The sequence below is a fragment of the Dasypus novemcinctus genome, chromosome 10 (genome assembly GCF_030445035.2).
Source record: "Dasypus novemcinctus isolate mDasNov1 chromosome 10, mDasNov1.1.hap2, whole genome shotgun sequence".
Classification (NCBI taxonomy): Eukaryota; Metazoa; Chordata; class Mammalia; order Cingulata; family Dasypodidae; genus Dasypus; species Dasypus novemcinctus.
This window is the reverse complement of record NC_080682.1, coordinates 82,263,843-82,285,702: the sequence shown is the minus strand read 5'-3', so window position 1 is coordinate 82,285,702 and position 21,860 is coordinate 82,263,843. Positions and strand designations below refer to the sequence as shown.

Sequence of the window (21,860 nt, the reverse complement as noted above, 5' to 3'; positions counted from 1 at the left end):
AAAAATTACAACTGTAATTTATGAATAAAATCCTAGGTGGTACACTAATACTTTATTTTATTCCAAAAATGTCTTTAAGTTAATTATTCTTATTTCTATGTTTTCCCTCTTTATTTTAAAGAAATAATTTGTAATTCATTTTGTTCTTATATACCATAGGATGTGTTTTGGAGATGCAGACAAAATATCTTTGATGAAATGAAGAAGAAATTTTTACAGGTAGACTGCTGATGTAATTGCTTTAGTTTGATAATCAGCAGAGCAAGTAATAGCATGTTAGTATTTTTATTTAATAACAAGGCATGTCTTCAGTTTAATGCTTTTTGACTATTTTGTTTCTACCCTATTTTAATACTAATAACAAAATCGTAAGTAATTTATGTCTGATAGCCCCTTGATTTTAACAAGTTAGGAGAAAACTGATAAAAATCTCAGACCACTTTGTTTTAACTGTGAGATATGATAATTGCCTGGGGTTTTTTTGCTACTTTTCAGATACATTCATTTTCTGAAATATTAATAGTGCTGGAAATTAAATCTTTTAATAATTTACAGATTCAAAATCCAGAAATCTTGTTTGTAGAATTAAACAAAACTATTACCTTTCTGACAGTCAGCCTGGGTACATACAAACCTATACTTCTGTGTGAGGTAGCATTGTATCCCATTCTAAACTTTACTTAATACCTCATTTTCCTCAAGACCTTTTAGCTCTCAGGTTTTTTCTCCCAAGCATTTTCTTCAGTTTATTCTGTCTTCCCAAATTGATCTGAGGCAAGAGACCACTTAGATAAGAATTGTACAATATCAGAGCTAGGTGGGATCTTAAAAATGAACACTCTTCTTTTTTTTCCGTGTAAGTCAAGATCCACTTCTCTACCCCAGGATTTGTCTCTTGTTAAAGCAAAAACATTATTGAAACTGAAGCTGATAAATTTTATAATCTTTTTAAATCTATGGCAGTGTATTTACCGTGAACTGTGGATACCCAGAAGGGTAATGCTCTAAGGATTCTTTTCTTAGCCCATGACAGCTCTTGTACCAAGAAGTATATAATAAAGACTTGTATATGTTTTTTGTGTTTTGTGTTTTGTTTTGTTTTTTAAGTTTGTAACCATAATCTTATTATGGAAGAGAGTTTTGAGAGAAAATGGGTTGGCCATTAAAATTAGAGATAAAGACATCCCTTCGTAATGTTTGTATACTTTACCTGAAATTTTTTCTCTCATAAAAAACTTTAACCTTAATATATACCTTGTTTTGCTTTTTTAATGAAAAACACCCATGAAGTATTTTTTTATGAAACACAAATAATGATGTTAACTTTAGAGAACTCATATTTGAATGTAAAGCTATTAGGAATGCCAAGAAAAGAAAATGGTTTAAGAGGCAAATATAGGCATGGATGTGGCTTAAGTGGGTGAGCTCCCACCTCCCACATGGGAGGTCTTGGGTTTGGCTCCTGGTGCCTTCTAAAGAAGACAAACAGCAAGCATACAATGAGCAAAAACAATGAGCAGACAACGAACAAAAACAATGAACAAAATATTAAACAGACAGTGAGCAAAACAAAATGAGCAGGGAGCAGATGTGGCTCAAGTAGTTGGGCTCCCGCCTCCCACATGGTAGTCCCAGGTTTGGTTCCTGGTGCCTCCTAACGAAGAAACAAACACACAACAAGCAACAAGGAAACAAAGCAAAACAAAACAATGAGCAGACAGTGAGCAAACAGACAAGGGAACCATTGGCAGGGGTGAGGTGAGGTGTGGGGAAGAGGCAAGCATGCCTTCAGTAGGGTCAAAGATTTATTGTACAGAACAACTATCTATGTCAACCACCTAGATGTTTCTAGCAGACACTTTTGTCTTTGGAAGAAAAATATATTTGCATGTTCTTATCCTAATATATCTTTTGTAAATAAAACTGTAGTTTTATTCTTTTTTTACTTTTTTCTGACTTTGCTAGGAAATCTTTGTTATTCGTTGAGCTTAGGCAAATGCAGACAGAACACTATTAGCACATACAGTGTTAAATATAATTACTGTTCACTTCTTATTTTCACAAATGAAATTGCTATGAGTTTGTAAAATAGTAGCTTTAATTTTATGCTTTATGACTTTTTTGTACTTGACCAGATTTTCTGTGTGGAAAACTTTGTGACTCTTTAATAGCTTATCTAAGATACAGTAAATGTTTTCCTAAATGGAACATGCTTTAGACTTTTCTGAAACTTTCCACTTGTTTTCTTTACCTTGAATTCACTATATAATTCTTTTAACTGTAAAATTTGTTCCTTTCCCTAAATTATGATGTATTCTCAGAGCCTTTTCTTAAATTTGGGTTAGTAATTAAATGGATATCCTCTATCCACTACCATTACCACCATCACCACATCCTTCCCAACTCGACCTTGTTTGTGCTTATTAAATGTATGGAGATATGTTTTGGTTATATATTGGGATATAACAGACCACTGCAAACCTTAGTGGCTTAGAAAAACTTGTTTGTTTACTCATAATTTTGTAGGATGGGAATTTGAGCAGGATACAGTTGGACAGTTCTTATTCCCTTGGCATCATTGTTTGGCTCTATTGAGCTGGTGACTAGATTTGAATGGCATATCCAAGAAGGGTTTTCTAACATTATCAAGCCCTTCACTGCTGTGCTAAGTATTGCTAGTGCTTCCTCACAGCATGGTGGTCTCAGGGTAATTGTACTTCTTACATGGTGAGTGGCTTCTAAGAGCAGTTCAAGACAAGCAAAAACATAAAGTGCTAATTTCTTAAGGCCCCTGCCTTAAGTTACACAGTATCAATTCTATCACATTCTTTTTGGTACAAGCCAGACCAGATTCAAGGGAAGGGATTTAAAAAAAAAAAAAAATGGAATAGAGTGGCAAAGAATTTTTATCATTGATCAACCTCAAAGTGATAATGCTTTTTTCCTTCGGGCATAAGTAGGATCACTTTGTATAGAGCGCCAAAGAAATTAAGAAAAAAGATACAAACCTGTTTCTGAATTTTAAGAAACACGGTTTTACATCAAAATATTTGGGAAAGCTGCATGTTTAATTTAATATGGTAGAGTTCCCCCTCCCCCTGAAAAGTTGTTTTAACGTGATTGGCAAATCTTATGTAATGATGAAATCTTATAATTGAATTTTTTTTTTATTGTATCAGTTTACAAATTGGAGGGAAAGGGAGAAAGACATTTCACTTCATTGTGGTTAGTGTTGGCAAGACAATAGTGATTCCTAAATTTAAATGTGGTCCATGAATGATAGTCATATATTAGATTAAGTTATAGGTAGAATAAAGAGTGGTCCAGGAGCTTGGGGATAAACTAATTGAGTTTGTAAGTAGTTAGCGTGGAACTTTAAAGAAGGGCAAAGCATTTTTGTTTGTTTGTTTAAATCGTAACGTGATTGACCCAGCAAACCTACTAATAGGAATTTTAAGAAATAACAGAATTATGTCTCCAGTATAATAAAGTCTATATAATTGATAAAATAATTATATAATTAATAAATTAATTACTTACAAATCCATGCAATAAAACATTTAGCTGTTAAAATGATGAAATAGAAAAATAACAGGGAAAGATTATCCAATATATTTAGAAGGGAAAAAAGAACCTGCAAAACAGCATGTATATTGTAGTCCAATGTTGTTTTTGGGAAAGTGAACATGTGTTTTGTATATTTGTGTGTGCACAGACATGTATGTGTGCCTACACAGGAAAAATATTTGGGTATATATATATATACACCAAAATGTTAACTGTTGTCCTAGGGCTCTGGGATTACAGATAATTTCTGTTTTTTTTTTCCTTTATACCCATCATGTATGTTTTTTCAAACAGTATAGAAAAGAAAGCTGTTGTCATTAGAAAGAGTAAAAGGTACACATGAAACTAAATTTTGTGTTTGGTATATTTAATCTTCAGATAAGATTTCATTTGGGGATAATTTCCCACATTTTTAGGTGGAAGAAGAGAAGTCTGGGTGCATGCACCTTGTGTTCACGTTTTTTCAAACAGTAGTAAAATAACCAGGAAGTACTAATGTATGGTTATATGATGCTGTCATATCACCATACTTATATTACAGTATTATATCTGTATAATCAGTATGTGTATACTTTCTGATATACATATGTATCTTCCGATTTCTGAATTCTTAGCTAAGATTGTCTTCCTTTGGCTATCAACCCCACTTTATCCAAAGCTTTAAAAATTGGCAATTATTCTACTTTATACTTGGAAAACTTGAATCATTCAGACTTAACTCACCTCTGAAGGGTACTTTTTACACTCTAAAAGTGAGTCTTTTATAGTTGAACATTATTTTGAGTCATTCACCACTCTTTTATTGTAAATCAGAGTTTTAAACAAAGATGCACTTTTTATTTGTCAGTTTGGGATTAAAATGAATAAAAGAATCCATTTTACATGTTAAATGTAACACCTTAAATTTATAGCCGAAGGCTTTTTTTCTGTCTGATTGAGAAATATATTAGTAACTAATCCTTTTTTGCATTATCTAGTTTATTTTGCAGAAATGTATTTACATTTTCATTTTTTTAAATGGGTTATTGTTAGTAATTAAAAATTTCATTTGTCTGAAGCATAGTGCTTGTCAATCTGTTTTAAACGTTTTTATAGCAACTTTTTTCTGTTTTAAATTAATTGCATTAACCTTAGTTTAAATCGTCTTACAAATCCAAAATTGTATATGGCAGAAACAAATTATAATTGTATTACTCCCAGCAAACAAACAAAAATCTTTGTATCTCTCCTGACTTCAGTACTACTCAATGATAATTATTCTCATTTAAAAATGGATCATATAGAAGCAGTAGAAAGTTGGGATTGATACTGTTGTAAAAAGAGAAAGAGAGAGCCAGAGTAGAAAATAAGAGAAGAGAAAGGAAAGGAAGGAAGGAAGAGGTTGTTATATATAAACAGATTTGCATTTTAGAAATATGTTAAATTGAAGCAAGATAGGATTGGAGGAAGGAAAACTACTCAAGAAGATATTGCTATACATATGATGAAAGATCTTGATTGCAGAAGGGATAAAAAAAAAAAAGTGGATAATTCAAGAGATATCCAGACAGTGGAATTGATAGAATTTGGTGAAGATCCTGTGAAGTGAAGAAGAGGGAGGAGATGAAAGAAGATGGTCGACTCTCAGGTTTCTGCAGCTGGGTAGATGATCGTGCCATTCATTGAGTTGGGCATTACAGCAGGAGTGTAGGGCGAGTCTGCTTCTAAATTATCTGACACCATCTACTACTCTCGTGGAAAGTTTTAAAGAAAAACAGTCTTTGTGTCCTTCAACAGGTCGAGGGTGGGTATAGCTTCTTTGGTCTTGATAGTTACTACGTAAAAAGAAGAAAGGAGAATTTATGACCCTAACTTCCTTCGTGGTTTGTAGATGAAGAGAAAGTCTTTTTCCTTGCTTTTCCCTTACTCTCCTACTGACTGACATATTTAAACAAGCTTGTCAGTTCCCTACACATTGATATATAGGGCTTTTGGTCATCTGGGCTGTGGGTACAGCATAGTAAAAGTGAGGAGACCTGGTTGCCTGTGTTCCTTAGTTATAGATTTTGCAGTCTTTAAACAATCTTTGCTGCATTTCCACATAAGAATTCCACAAATGCTTACTTTGTGTCAGCATGTTCGTGATATGTTTTAAGGATCAGATTTTGCTATTTTTAATGTGAAATTGCTCAAGTAAACTGTCTTCCTGGCTTGTTGATTGTTAACTGAAGTAAATACACAGCCACAAGAATGGCTGTTGATTCTGAAATACACCCCAGGTTTTCCAAAACAAACATGTATGATGCTTTATACATATGACACATTCAAATGTGTTTCATGCATAATAAAACTGTAGTATTGGCAAAGAGAAAATAATATTTTGTTGGTTCTTTTACATTTAATCATAATATTTTATGACTAAATGAAGTTATTTAAATATTCCTTTCTTTTTTTCAATTTCAGATAGAAAATGCTGCTGAAGAACCTAGAGTCTTATGTATAATACAAGATACTACTAATTCAAAGACAGTGAATGAACGGATCACTTTAAATTTACCAGCTTCTACTCCACTCAGAAAGCTCTTTGAAGATGTGGCCAACAAAGTAGGCTACATAAATGGAACCTTTGATTTGGTGTGGGGAAATGGAATCAATACTGCTGATATGGTAAAAACCTGCATTTAAGTATCTTTTCTTAAGCTGCTAGTGATATCATTAAATCCATTATTATTGTTGTTGTTATGTTTATATTAAATCCTGGAGGGTTTTTTTGTTTTGTATGTTTGTTTTAGGGTAGGCAAGAGAGTAAAGAGTTTATTAAGAAATGAGAAAAGAGTTAAGTATACACCTGAGACATGGATGCTTGTTGTGCTATAGGGTGAAAAGTGTATGTGGGGACCCAGGATAATCCTTTTTAAGACCTTTCCTTCTCCCCTTTCCTAATGTTGGGGAGGGGACTCAGCTGCTTCCTGTTCTGATTGGTTGCTCCACCTCTTAACTCTTAGGGGACCAGTGAGGCCTTTTGTTTGGATTTATCAGGAACCAGTGGAGAGGTCTCTTTGGAGTTATCCAGGGCTTCCCTTTGATCCATTAAGCCCAAATGGGACCTGGTGGCCAGGGTCTCCTGCAGGGTTTTTCTGCCTTTGTACTTAGTAGCAGCTTTCCCTCAGGGGATTACTGGGTGGGGTCTCAGCCATGTTCTCTTCCAGGTCCCAGCTGTCTTCCCTCCTTCTCTTTACTAACCTGCCTCAACACCTTCCCTCAGAGAGTTTACATCCTTATTCTTAAGGGGGAGCTGAAATGCGATGGTAATTCTTCTGTAGGTACTTCCTGCTGGTTAAGGAGTGTAGTCTTTGCCTGACAGTGTGTAAAACCTTCTGCCTATTCTGTTGAGGTTGAGGGAAGACAGGTCCAGCACCATGGTTGGAGTTGGATGAAATCCCTCCCTGACTGATATCTTGTTCTGGAAGTTGTTGATTATGGGAAGAAGTAAATTTAGTTAAAATTTGAACATATTTGGTCCTACTGAAGGATAAAGAAGATGGTGATAAGTGTCCCTAAAAGAGGGCCATTTATGACAAATGGGAGTGAGAAAGGCCAGGTGCCTCCAGAGGCTACATCCTCACTAAGTTGAACGTATGTTTCAGCATTCTGGAAGGTTTTTTTAATATCATAAAGAAAAGTGTAACAATTCTAGTAAGAGCCTTTGTGAAACACAATAATTAAATCTTCCCTTTTCCTCCATTCTGGATTAAATATTTGCTTATTCTATAGTTTTAAAAATGTTGCATTATCATTCATTTAAGGTGACAATTATATAGTATACCAACTAAAGAAAATTTTTCAATATTAACTGAATGGAATGATGTCCCTCTGACAGTTTTCAATGGAAAAGTAGTAAATAAAATCATATGTATTCTGTGATCTAGTTTTGGAAAAGAACAAAAATATATAGAGAAAGAGAAAAGAGTAGAAGGATATATACCCCAATGTTAAAGGATATTATTATCTCTCGGTGACTTTTGTATCTTTGTGTGTGTGTTTCTGTGACTAATTTCTTTTTATTTAAGTAACACCCCCCCCCCCAATGACTTGTATTACATTTGACTTTAACTCTCAAGCTCAAAAAAACATTCTTTAATGGCTGCAATCTCTTCTTATCTCTTCAAGAGTATGTTTCCTTATTTCACAGTCTTTGTTTTGCTCTGTTATATCTTTAATTATTTATCCTTCTGTCTTTATTGTGTTTAGTTTATCTCTTTCATGGTATAGCATTTCCTCAAATATTTTATGATTCCTATTTCCTAATCCTCTTTATATTTGAGAATCCCTATTAACTTCTGTGGCTGTTGTTTATGCTTATCATATTTAATTTCTGGTGGCTGTGGGGAAGGGGTGGGGCATGCTGCTGGGTGTGATGTGTTTATAATTTGTCCTGGAGTCACCTAGTTTCTGACCTGTTTTGGGGTGAGAAGTGGTCAGTACCTGCTCTTCGCTCTGGCTCAGCTTCCATGCTTTATTCTAGTAGAAAATATGACTGCTGTCTGCTGCTTATTAGTCCAAGTAGGAAAAGAAGGGAGAGGCCAGATTGCCAGAATGGCTTTTTTCCATTTGTTTAACCTAATATTCCCTTACCTCTACTCCTTGGCCTTAGTCTGGAGCTCCCTACCTCTTTTTTTTTTTTTTTTTTTTTAGGGGATACTGGGGATTGAAGCAGGGACTTCATACATGGAAAGCAGGTGCTGCCACCACATAGCTACATCTGCTTGCCAGTGAGAGTTGGTTTTTTAGTTAAGTTTGTTTTTTTTTAGGAGGTATTGGGGATCAAACCTAGGACCTTGTACATGGGAAGCAGGCACTCAACCTCTGAGCTACATCCACTTTCCCCAGCTCTTTAATCTCCATATCAGTCTTCTGTAGATGATTTGAGCAATGATTTCTTCTAGTTTTGTTTTTCCAAAGATCTGATTTTGTGTGCTTTCTGTTTTTTAAATTTTTCAAAATTTCTGGTTTTCAAGGAAACTCTTAATTTTTCTACATTGTTGTAAGATCTTTTCTTTCTTAAAAAAATATTTTCTGACAGTTCATAGAGTTTTGGAAAGGATTATTGATAAATATGTGCTTGGGACACCATGTCCCCCAATCCTATTTTAATTTTGTACTATGGAAATAAACATAACAATTATTTTAAAAGTTCTTAGGATCTCATAAGCCTCCCCTACCATGGATCCTGTGTTGACTGCATAGTGAATATCCCTAATAATTAGCCTCTAGTAGTAAGCCATGATGTAATTACAAAATAAATTCTTAGTAAAAATAAAGTATAAGCTTTTATGATATTTCTATCATAATAGGATTTCATAATAGCTTATCAGATAATGTAAGAGCCTTGATTCCAGAAGTATCCTGGAGAAATCTTCTCAGTTCCACTCAATTTGGTAACCACTCATCTATAATACATGAATGATAAAGAAGAAATGTCTTTATATTTTATTTCATTTTTCCTTTCCTTCAGCCATGTTTTGGTCTTTACCTTTTTCGTGACTTGTAGTACTTTGACCATTTCTCCCTATTTATTTTACTCCTTAGTACCCTGAGCCTCACCAATTTGGGTGAGAAGGCATTGGTAATTTTGGATGGGTGATTGGCAAAGGAGACTGTTGAGCTGGATCTCATTTGCACTAATATTCTCCTAAATGGTCCTTTAGCTTCCCATCTCTTAGTCCAAATTCACTCTAAATGGTATTGCTAGAATTATCTTTGTCATCTTAAATCATAGAACTCATGTCACCTTCTAATATAGAAACTTCAGTGATTCCTCAGTGCCCACTGATGAAAAGTCATATTCCCTAAGTTAACATTCAAGACAAGCTACATTTGGTCCTCTTAGTCTTTGTCATTTTAATTCTCAGATATTGGCCTAATTTATTTTCTCCACACAGATTTGCATGCTTTTCCATCTCTTTCTGCTTATAATACCTCTTTCTGTTCAATGCCATTGCTGCTCTGATTTTCCAGGTTAACACCAGTAACAGCAAATGAAATTGGGTATGTATCCCTATACTGTTTGGAAGGCATAGTTTTAACTGGCTCCATAGAAGAATCATGTGTTTTTGTTTTTAAAGATTTATTTTTTATTTATTTCTCTCCCCTTCCCCACCCCTCCCCCCAGTTGTCTGCTCTCTCTGTCCATTTGCTGTGTGTCTTCTGTGTCTGCCTGTATTCTTGTCAGCGGCGCCTGGAATCTGTGCCTCGTTTTTGTTGAGTCATCTTGCTACGTCAGCTCTCCGTGTGTGTGGTGCCATTCCTGGGCAGGCTGCACTTTCTTTCGCGCTGGGCGGTTCTCCTTATGGGGCGCACTCCTTGCGTGTGGCGCTTCCCTACGCGGGGAATACCCCTGCGTGGCACGGCACTCCTTGCACATGGCAGCATTGCCCGTGGGCCAGCTTATCACATGTGTCAGGAAGCCCTGAGTTTGAACCTTGGACCTCCCATGTGGTAGCGGGTGCCCTGTCCGTTGGGCCAAATACGCTTCCCCATGTGTTTTTTATGTTACCTAATTTGCCTCTACAATTCATGATGTTTTCCTTTCTATTCCTATTTGTGCTTTGTTTTTAATCTAGAACTAATGCTCTATATTAAACTTATTCCATCTCAAATCTGTCCGTAAAATTGATAGTTCAGTAAGACATACAAAGGTACATAGTATTTAATCTGAAACCTTGAAGTCACTATGTGACTTCTGATATTACCTCTTTTTCAGCTTAAAGGCATAGTTCTTTCTGTACTATTCCGTCTGTCTAAGTCCTGTTTATCTTTGACATGTAAGAAGCCTTACCTTGTATTTCTTCTTGCCACTTTAAAAGTAATCTCTTCCTCTTCTCCATCTTCTATTGCACTTTTTGTTCTGCTTTGCTGTTATATTCACCTTTTATTATGGTTATTTGTGTCTTTCCATTTGGTAGAAGGTAGGTATTTGAATGGCAGGGATCTTAAGGTATTCATTTTATATCTCCCATAGACATTCCCTAGGCACTAAAAAAAGCATCTGTTAAATTGTTGTCTACAATAGCTTCAAGTAGCTCTATGTCAGGATTACATCTTTCTCTGTTCATCTTTGACTCTTCTTCTGAATTCCATTTGTTTTTATTTACCTTTGTACATTTCTAAAAGTATATCTTGATTCACCTGCTTCTACAATGCTGCATTTGTGCTCCTCTGAAAACCACGCCTATTTAGCTTGTAAACACAGGCACATTTATTGAGTATCCTACGTATTCTAGCTATATCACCTGATATTTTATGTCATACCAGAGATTATAAGGATCCAACCCAAAATCCTTATCCTCCATGAGGCTTCTCTTAACTTCAGGTTTTTTGTGTCCTCTTTTTCTTATGGATTCATAGATGTGAGCCAAAGTAAGGAGATAGATACAGCATATAAGTTCGCTATTTTATTTATTTAAAAAAACACTTATTTTGAGTTTATTGTGTGCCAGATATTGTTCTAAGCAATGTACAAATATACTTCATTTAATCCTTATAACTATTCTCTGAGGTAAGTGCTGTTATAAGTTTATTTTACAGGAGAGGAAACTGAATCATGTGTAAGTGAAGTTGCCTCAGATCACATAGACTGTAACTGGCAGAATCCTTTAGAGTTAATTTTTTTTAACCTTTTTCCTGTACTTTTACATCACTTTTCAAAAACTTTATTTTTAAGGAAGTTTTAGAAAAGTTACATTGGAAATATAGGGGACTTCTGTATTTGCCACCCCCTCCTCCTCTCACATTTTCCCCTATTAATAACATATTGGTGTGGTTTTGTTATGATTGATGAACAAATATTGAAGCATCGTTACTGTGGTCTCTAGTTTTACATTATGGATTACACCTTGCACCATGAAATTTTATAGGTTTTAATAAAATTTATAATGGTCTGTATCCATCATTTGCAATATTATCCAGAAATATTGCAGTGTCCCCAAAATGTCCAAAGGTCCACCTATTCTTTTCCTCCCTCTCCCATCAGAACTTCTGGTAACTACTATCTTTATCTCAATATTGCAAGTTCTTCTGTTACTACAGTAATCATAATTCTACTTTGGGCCACAATTATGTTTATTCATTCCTCATTCTTGATGACTTTGGGATTGTGATGCTCATTCTGCTTCAGATTGAGAGGGGGCTTAGATCTTATTGGGCAGATGGAAGGAACTGTCTTGCTTGCAGTTGTATATACTCTGTTTTTTGAGATGGGCATTGTCCATCATCATCATTTTTATACATCATTTTAATTGCCTGAGAAATAAAAGCATTTGCATAAAGTAAGACCTTCTAAGGAGACATCCCTATGTCTTTGAAACACTACAGTTTTTTCTTAATATAGCAAAATACCTTTAAAACAGCAGAATTGGTTGTTCACCCCTAAATCCCTTATTTTTCTCAATAATGGTTGGGAGTGTGGGTAGGTAGGGTATGGGACATACAGAGCTCCATCTCCCATCTACCAATTTGAGGATAGCAGAACAACAGTTAGGGTTGACATTAAAAAAAAAAAAAGGCTATTTAAACTTAGATGTTTAATTTTCAAAATAGTGATCACTTCCATCCCCCTGGAGTCCTATGGATCCTGGCAGTAGAATTGAAATGGTATTTGCTAAGACAGGCTCTTCCTTAAGGGATTTTTCTGAAGGTGCCCATTTTGTTATTTTGTACATTTATTTAGGTTGAGTTCCTGAGTGTGTTGATTATCTGAGAATTCATTTTATACTCATATATCAAAACTTAGGTTTTTTATAGTTAAGTAAAATTGTCTTCAGTTAATTTTCATGAAAATCTCTTAAATACTATATTAAATACATTTTAGAGAACATGGAAATACAAATATTTATGAATTATTTTCCTGTATAGTACTTAACATTACCTCTTATCTTTTCTCTCCTCAGTCTTTAGATGTTGGGAGATGTTAGCATCTGGCTTACCTGCCAGTGAACTCACTGTCACTGGGGCTTAGCCATCCCAGTTCATGAGTAGATAAATTGTAAGCCTAGATAAATACAATTTTAACAGAATTATTGCTTGGAAAAAAAAACATTGTTTGAGTCCAATTAGTGTAGAAATGTGAACATTTATGTTACCTGTTTTATTCTTTTTGTATAGTTAATAGTGTCTCATAATCCACAATATTTTGTTTTATACCCACAGACTCCACTGGATCATTCGAGTGACAAGTCACTTCTTGATGCTAATTTTGAGCCAGGAAAGAAGAACTTTCTGCATTTAACAGATAAAGATGGTGAACAGCCTCAAATACTTCTGGTGAGCTACGTAAAAAGCCCTATATAATCATAGTTTTTTGCACTCTCACTTTACTACTTGTGAATGCAATTTTATGTTTTCTGAAAGAAGGGAGGTATATTTTGTAATATGGAATATTACAACAAGTAATAGAATATTATTTTTCTATTTTATTTTTGTTTGCTTTAAGTACCTGTCTTAAAACAGCTACATAGGATAGCCTTAGCACCATTATTTGAATATATAGTCTTTTGCCGCTTTTTAAAAAAAAAATGAACATACATAAAAAATAAGTATATAGTAAAAGTTGTGACCTTACAAAGCAAACATGCATAACATCATACAGGGGACCCATACCTCAACCCTCCACTAACACCTTGATTGTCACGAAATGTTTGTTACAAATTATGAAAGAGTATTGTCAAAATCTTACTACTAAATTATCTTATATTTGGTGGATTTTCCCCCCAACCCACCCTATTATTATTATTTTTAAATATATTTTTTATGACAGAAGTTGTAAACTTATAAAACAATCATGCACATGTGCATAATTCCCAAACAGTACCCCTCTATCAACACACCACACTGTGGTGAAACATTTATTACAGATAAGATAATATCATCTGATTGTTACCTTATCCATAGTGTACTTTGGCTCACATTTTCCATACTGCCCCATTATTAACACAGCACATCTTTGGCATAGATGTAAGAATATTGTATTATTACTGTTAACCACAGTCCATAGGTCATTCCAGTTGTATTTTTCCTATGCTTCTCCACATTCCCTCCACCCTGCAATAGTGATGTACATTTGCTTTAGCTAACAAAGGGCACTCTTGCATCTGTACCGTCAACCACAATTCTCATCTACCTCTTGGTTTATTGTACTATTCAGTTCCTAGATTATTCTCTAGCATTCTGTCAATTGGCATTTATACACCTAGACTACCATTTTCAGCCACATACCCATTTATAAACTAGCTGTTACTCATTATATGTTACCATCCACTATATATAATTTTCACACTTTTACAATAAAGCTAATTATTAAACTTCTACATACATTAAACATCAGTAGTCCATCTTAGTCCTCCTTTTATCTCCTTTAAGAATCTACTACCTATCACCAGGTCTTAAAGATATTTTCTTATAATTTCTCCTAGAAGCTTTATGGTTCTTGCTTTCATATTTAGAGTTTTGATCCATTTTGAGTTAATTTTTGGATAAGGTGTGACACAGGAGTCCTCCTTCCTTCTTTTGGCTATGGATATCCAGTTCTCTTAGCACCATTTGTTGAATGGACTGTTCTGCCCGAGATTTTTAGTTTTAACTTGTGAGTCAAAAGTCACTTGACCATAGATGTGAGGGTCTGTTTCTGATCCATCAATTTGGTTCCATTGGTCTATGTGTCTGTCTTTTTTTTTTTTTTTTTTACGATTTATTTATTTATTTCTCGCCCTTCCCCGCCCACCCCAGTTGTCTGTTCTCTGTGTCTATTTGCTGTGTCTTCTTTGTCCACTTCTGTTATTGTCAGCGGCATGGGAATCTGTGTTTCTTTTTGTTGCATCATCTTGTTGTGTCACTTCTCCGTGTGTGTGGCGCCATTCCTGGGCAGGCTGCACTTTCTTTTGCGCTGGGTGGCTCTCCTTACGGGGTGCACTCCTTGCACGTGGGGCTCCCTTATGTGGGGGACACCCCTGCGTGGCAGGACACTCCTTGCGCGCATCAGCATTGTGCATGGGCCAGCTCCACACGGGTCAAGGAGGCCTGGGGTTTGAACCATGGACCTCCCATGTGGTAGACGGACGCCCTAACCACTGGGCCAAGTCTGCCGCCTATGTGTCTGTCTTTATGCCAGTACCATGCTGTTTTTTTACCATATAGCTCAGTAATATGATTTAAAGTTTGGAGATGAGAGTTTGCTTTTCCTTTTAAAGATATTTCTGGCTATTCAGGACCCCTTACCCTTCCAAATAAATTTTATAATTGTGTTTTCAAATTAAAATAAAATGCTGATGGACTTTTTTATCGGGATTGCATTGAATCTGTATATCAAGTTGAGTAGAACTGACATCTTAATGATATTTAGTCTTCTAGTCTGTGCACATGGAATGTTCTTTGAGTTATTCAGGCCTTTTTGATTTATTTTAACATTGAGTTGCAGTTTTCTGAATACTAGTACTTTATATCGTTGGTTAAGTTTGTTCTTGACTATTTGAGTTTTATCTGTCATTTTATTTTCACCGCTCTTTTGACACTTTCAGTTACTTTTATTGATATAATCTTCATTTCTAGACTCTCTTCTAGGCCCCTCTCTCCTGTCTTTTCTTTTTAGGCTCTAGCACACCCTTTAGTAGTTCCTGAAAATCTAGTCTTTTGGTTAGAAATTCTCTCAGTTTCTGTTTATCTGTGAATATTCTAAACTCCCCCTCACTTTTGAAAGACAATCTTGCCAGATGTAAGATTCTTGCCTGGAAGTTTTTGTCTTGTAGTATCTTAAATATATCATACCACTGTCTTCTTACTTCCATGATTTCTGGTAAGAAATCGGCACTTAATCTTTTAGGATATCCCTTATATGTTATGCATTGCTTTTCTCTTGCTGTTCTCATAATTCTCTTTGTCTTTGACAGTTGACATTCTGATTAGTATGTGTCTCGGAGTTGGTCTATTCAGATTTTTCTGATGGGAGTATGTTGAGCTTCTTGGGCATGGATATCTGTGTCCTTCAATAGGGTTGGGAAATTTTCTTCCATTATTTCTTCAAATATTCCTTCTGCCCCTTTTCCCTTCTCTTCTCCTTATGGGATACCCATGACATGTATGTTTGCACGTCTTTTGCTGTCATTTGGTTCCCTGAGATCTTGTTCAATTTTTTCCATTCTTTTCTTCATCTGTTCTTTTGTATGTTCACTTCCAGAGGCCATTTCTTCAAGCTCACCAATCCTTTCATCTGCCTCCTCAAATCTGCTATCATGTGATTCCACTGTTTTTAAAATTTCACTTATTACGCCTTTCATTCCCATAAGATCTGCTATTTTTCTGTGTGTTTAAATTCTTCTTTGTACTCATCCAATATCTTCTTAATATCTTTAATCTCTTAGCCATCTCGTTGAATTTATTAATGGTATTTGTTTGAACATCTGTGATTAGTTGTCTCAACTCCTTTATGTCATCTGGAGGCTTCTCTTATTCTTTTAACTGTACCACATCTTCCTGTTTCTTAGTGTGGATTGTAATTTTTTGTTGATGTCCAGGCATCTGGCTTACTAGAATATTTATTCTGGTGCAGTTTTCCTCTTTAGTTTTGGGCTTCCTGCTCTTTTTCCCTTGCTGGTTGTGCAGTAGAAACCAAGGATATAGTTGGTTCTATAAGCTTTAAGATTACTCTGTTCAAGTTATTAAAACAGAGTCAGGGACCCACTAATGTCCACCAACCAGATCCATGGGGGCCTGGGAGTAGAGACAAGTGGGTCAAGCCTTGTCTTCCTTCACTTTCCTGGCCTGCCAGCAGATGGCTCCCTTCAGCCAACCTTTTCATGGAGATAGATCTTTCAGCTTCTCTGGCTGGAATTTCTGAGCTGGCTGGAGGTGGAATTCAAAGAAGGGCCCTTCTGTTTAAAGTTGCAGAAGAGTTGCAGAAGAGAAACCACATTCAGCCCTCCTCATCCCCCCTCTTTCCAGGAAGGAATATGTCTGTTGCCCTCACATTTGTCTGCCATCAGCTGTAGGTTTCACTGAGGCTGTTTGCTTTGAGGGTAGGAAATGGTTGCCATTTCAGCCATGGGGTCGAGTTAACTCACTGTTTTCCTTTCAACATCTTTTTCTCTCTGTCCACAACCCTCCTGGATTATGTGTGCATTACTCTTCTGGTCTGCAGATACCAAAACAGCTCCCTCAGACAGTGTTTGCCCTTTCTCCCTGTTTTGTAAGAGCACTGTGTATTGCCTGATCAACTTCAATGCCATTTTCCTAGAACTGTTGTTCCATCTGTTTTTTAAAGTGGGTTATTAAAGTCTCAAACTATTTTTGAAGAACTACCTTATTTCTCCCTTCATTTCTGTCAATTTTTGCTTCATGTATTTTGAGGCTCTATTGTTAGGTTGTGTATATGTTTATAATTGTTATATCTTTTTGGTAGATTAATCCTTTCATAAATATATAATGGGTTTTTTATTCTTATAACAGTTTTTGACTTAAAGTTTAAATTTGTTTGATAAGCTGCCCATGTCACTCTTAAGTTATTATTTGCTTGGAATCTAGTATTCTGTCTTTTTACTGTCAACCTGTTTGTGTCTTTGGATCTTGCCTGAGTCTTTCATGGACAGCATATTGTCAGATCATGTTTTTTAATCTATTCTGCCAATTTCTCTCTTTTTATTGAAGAGTTTAATCCATTTACATTTACAGTAAATATCTGATAAGGAAGAACTTCTTGCTATTTGTCTTTTGTTCTTCTTCCCTCTATTACTGCCTTGTTTTGTGTTCAAATGATTTTTTGGTAGTGTACCATTTTTATCTTCTTTATACGTTTCTGTGTAATTTTTTCTTTCCTTCATGGTTACCATAGGGATTACAGTTATCCTAAATTCATAACAATCTAGTTTGAACTGATAACCTTGTTTCCTTCCGTAGCATATAAAGACTCTGCTTCTGTATAGCTCCTTACCCCCCTTTATGTTCTTTGTGTTACAGGTTACATCTTTTTATATATATATATATATATGTATTTTTTTTTATTTATTTCTTCCCACCGCCTCCCCCCCATTGTCTGCTCTCTGTGTCCATTTGCTGTCTGTTCTTCTGTGACCATTTCTATCCTTATCAGTGACACCGGGAATCTGTGTTTCTTTTTATTACATCATCTTGCTGTGTCAGGTCTTTGTGTGTGTGGTGCCATTCCCAGGCAGGCTGCACCTTCCTTTGTGCTGGGCGGCTCTCCTTACAGGAAGCACTCCTTGTATGTGGGGCTCCCCTACGCGGGGGACACCCCTGCGCTGCACGGCACTCCCTGTGCTCATTAGCAGTGCACATAGGCCAGCTCCACATGGGTCAAGGAGGCCCAGAATTTGAACTACAGACCTCCCATGTGGTAGGCAGACGCCCTATCCATTGGGCCAAGTCTGCTTCCCACAGGTTACATCTTTATACATTGTTTGCCCTTTAATATAGAATTATAATTATTATTTCATGAAGTTATATTTGAATAAAAGAGGAGTTATAAACCGAAATTCAAAATATTGGCATTTATATTTACCTATGTAGTTATCTTTACCAGTGTTCTTTGTTTCTTTATATGGCTTCAAGTTACTGTCTATTTTTTTTTTTTTTAAATATTTATTTATTATTATTTTTTTAAATTACATTAAAAAAAATATATGAGGTCCCATTCAACCCCACCGCCCCCGCCCCCCACTCCCCCCACAGCAACACTCTCTCCCATCATCGTGATACATCCATTGCACCTGGTAAGTTCATCTCTGAGCATCACTGCACCCCATAGTCAATGGTCCACATCATAGCCCAGACTCTCTCACGTTCCATCCAGTGGGCCCTGGGGGGATCTACAGTGTCCCGTAATTGTCCGTGAAGCACTATCCAGGACCAAGTTACTGTCTATTAAGAACCTTACAGCTTGAAGAACTCCCTTTAACATTTTTTGTAGGGCAGGTCATTAGGAACAAATTCTGTCAGCATTTGTTTATTTGGGAATGTCTTTATTTTTCCTTCATGTAAAATCAGAAGTATTGCTAGATACAGCTTTCTTAGCATATAGATTTTTTCCCCTTCAGTACTTTAAATATATCATACCTTTGCCTTCTGGCCTCCAGGGTTTCTGTTGAGAAATTGACTATGATCCCTTGAATCTCATGTACTGAGGATCCCTGGTATGTGGTGAGGTGTATTAATGACTTTTACAGATCTTTTGTCTTTTTCCTCTTCTTTTTCTTTAATAGGCAGTTTCTTGGTTAGAGATAGTAAGAAACTATCCATCTCATTCAGCAGTTGTTGTGTATCCCCTACCTGTCTAGCCAGCTTGGCAAAGATGGTATATAAATGAATGATAGAGTTTGTCATCAAGGAGTTCATAGTGGTACTTTGGATTTATTAGAACTACATATCTCCTTCTTTTGTGTAATCAGAACATTTGGAAGAGAATTGAGAAAGTAAGAACTTTGGAATCAGACATGAGCACCTCTCCAAAGTGTTTTATATCAGCGTCTTTCAAACTTTCCTACAGGAAATGGTGATGGTGTACATTCCTTTGAATACCTTGGTAGTAACAGTAATAGTAATGGCTTTCATTGCCTTAGCAATTAATGTCTTTATTTTTCCATTATTTCAGCCACATTCACTATTCAGTAAATATTGGCTGTTATGTTTTAGGAGGATTCCAATGCCATGGATGACAATGTTCATGACAGGTTTATTGGTCCACTTCCAAGAGAAGTTTCTGTGGGCTCTACCAGTGATTATGTCAGCCAGAGCTACTCCTATTCATCTATTTTGAATAAATCAGAAACTGGTAAGATTTGTTGTTGTTGTATTTTCACAGAGTCATAGTGTCTTAGACCCCAAGTGATCTTAGCTTCCTTGGGCATCATCCCCTCATTTTATGGCCAAAAAAACTGAGACCCCTAAGCAACCTCACTCTGCCAAGCTAGCAACAGCAGAATTGAAACAAGAATGTGGTTTCCCTTTCCCTTACTCCATTGTTTTTTTTGTTTGTTTTTATGGTTTTGTTAGTGCCACAATTTCTTAATAAATTAGTTAATAAAGTAAGTAATATTGAATATTGTATTTTGAAGGAAGACTCTTCTTTTTTGATAATTTTCTATTTTGAATATAATCTTAATGTTTGAATTTGACATTCCTTAGAAAAAGGATATCTCTTTTATCTCTTTGGATTAGAAGGACCATGGGGATACTTCCATTTTGAAGTAGATGGACTGGGTTTATTTTATTGAACCTATTGTGTTATCTTTTTGTTAAATCCAATCATAATAAATTCTTTAACGTTTTTCTAAATACGATTCCACCTAGATTTTTGGATTTTTTTCCATTTATTGAGCTAGTGAAATTGCTTGTCTTTATTCAGGAGCTTAATCTTTTGTAGGTAAGATTGGTAATAGCCTAATGAAGGTAATCTAAACATATGTTATGTCATGTAATCTTTTAATAAACCTTCTTTCATGTAGAAAGAAGTGGAAACTGGAATTCAGAGAAGCCTTTGATTGTACAACTAGTTAATAGTATTTCCTGCTAAGTATGGATAAAGAGCCTTTGCTCATAGAACTTTACAACAAAGGGGACTTTAAACATTACATATATCCAGGCTAAAAAGAAAAGTATGGAGTTACATTGCAGATTTTCTTTTAATGTGATGTTATCTTTTAAAAGAACTTAGAATATCCTCATATCTAAACATTTGTATAGGCTTAATGGTTTATTTGTTAGAAAAATAACAGTAAAAGCCAGTCCTGTTTGATATTTAGGATCATTTATATCAAAAGAATTTCTAACTGTAAACTATCAAGAAAATAAGAATGCAAAATTATCTTGTTTTCAGCTAAGAGGAGATAATAAAGTTATTTCCCATTACACTGTCTGAACTAGTGATTCTCAAATTTTTATTTCATTAAAAATCTTTTGGGGGTACTTGTTAAAAATGGAGATTCTAAGCCATTCCTCCCCAATAGGCTGATTTAGTTACTCTAAAGTAGACTATAGGAAATTGCATTTTTGTTTTAAATAAGCAACCTAGATTATTCTGAAATAGTTGGAATATTTTGAGAAAGTTCCAGATTTAACAAATCAAGATTCTTGAAATATTAACTATGAACTCTCAATTCAGCCCTTTATTCACCAAGTATTTACAAACTCCCATTTTGTGCTGTGTACTAGATTTTCTGTAGCTAATTTCAACTTCCTATGACTTTCTCATGCCTGTAAATTCCTGAAGTATACGACCTTCTTTTAAAAAAGTTTCACTGAGTATAAAAATGTAATGCATGTTCGTTGTAGTCCTGAAAAATAAACTGAAAATCATTGACAGTACTGCTAGAAGGCAATACTTTTACTGTTTTGGTTTAGTTTTGTCTTACCTTTCTTCTGTAATCTTCATTCCCAGTTACTGTCCCTCACACACTTCTGCTTTACCTACCTATATATTTTTCTCAAGTCTTCTGGGGGCCTTGCTAAATTAAAATAGTCTGTAAGCCTCCAAAGGGTTTGAGGTTCAAAAATTGTTTTGTTAGGAACTATTGGGTTTGCATTTTCCTGAAGAAGTTATTGTACACCATGCACAAAATATTTTCGTTGGAACATGCTTTCATGATTTCTCCTTGAGGGTCTAGAAACACATTTCTCCATAATGCAGTGAGTTTGGGTACTTAACATACTCTTTCCTGTATCCCTTGCCCACTAACTACTTCTAGTACTCAGCCATTAAGATAAGAGAATGGAGATGGAGAAACGAATTTAGAGGGATAAGGCATAGATAAAGGATAAGGTGTTTATAAATGATGTGGACTTAAAAATGATTAAAAACTAAGACTGGGGTGTTTTATAATTTAAATCCCTCATTGCTGTCCTTGGCCAGTTTGTTTTAAAATTGCTTATGTTCTCATATTTATTCCCTTACTGTCTTATCCTTAAAACAATGAGCCCCAAATATTTCATATATAGGACCCACTTGATAATAGCTGTCATTTAAAGTTGTTTGTTTTAATCATTGCATAATGACAAGATTTCTGTTAATTCAGTAGTATATTTTGTAAGACACTGTCCCTTCTGTTTCAGTATGGTACTAAAGCAAGTATGAAAGACATAGGTTTTCAATGTGATTTTTATTGTTAGGGGCAAAATAAAAAGTGATAGGAACGTTAATTGCTGTTTCTCCATTCTTCCTATAACAACTTCCCCCCGAAAACTTTTTTTTTAAGCCCAAGGAAAGGAAACAGAGACAAAAATAAATGATAATTTTGTCTTTAGGTACCCAAGGGGCA

General features: G+C 35.4%; 1 protein-coding gene across 4 annotated transcripts in view; it reads left to right on the top strand.

The window, feature by feature from the left end:
* Positions 1–21,860, top strand: part of USP47 (ubiquitin specific peptidase 47) — a 145,963-nt gene that overhangs the window by 50,426 nt on the left and 73,677 nt on the right. For 2 of the 4 annotated variants that reach the window (XM_058305726.2, XM_071218211.1), the window contains exons 2-5: positions 160–219; positions 6,010–6,213; positions 12,754–12,867; positions 19,240–19,378. In XM_058305726.2, coding sequence (XP_058161709.1) covers positions 160–219; positions 6,010–6,213; positions 12,754–12,867; positions 19,240–19,378 — 517 coding nt within the window. The remainder of the gene's footprint in view (positions 1–159; positions 220–6,009; positions 6,214–12,753; positions 12,868–19,239; positions 19,379–21,860) is intronic. The other 2 variants (XM_058305727.2, XM_071218213.1) reach the window with 1 other exon arrangement.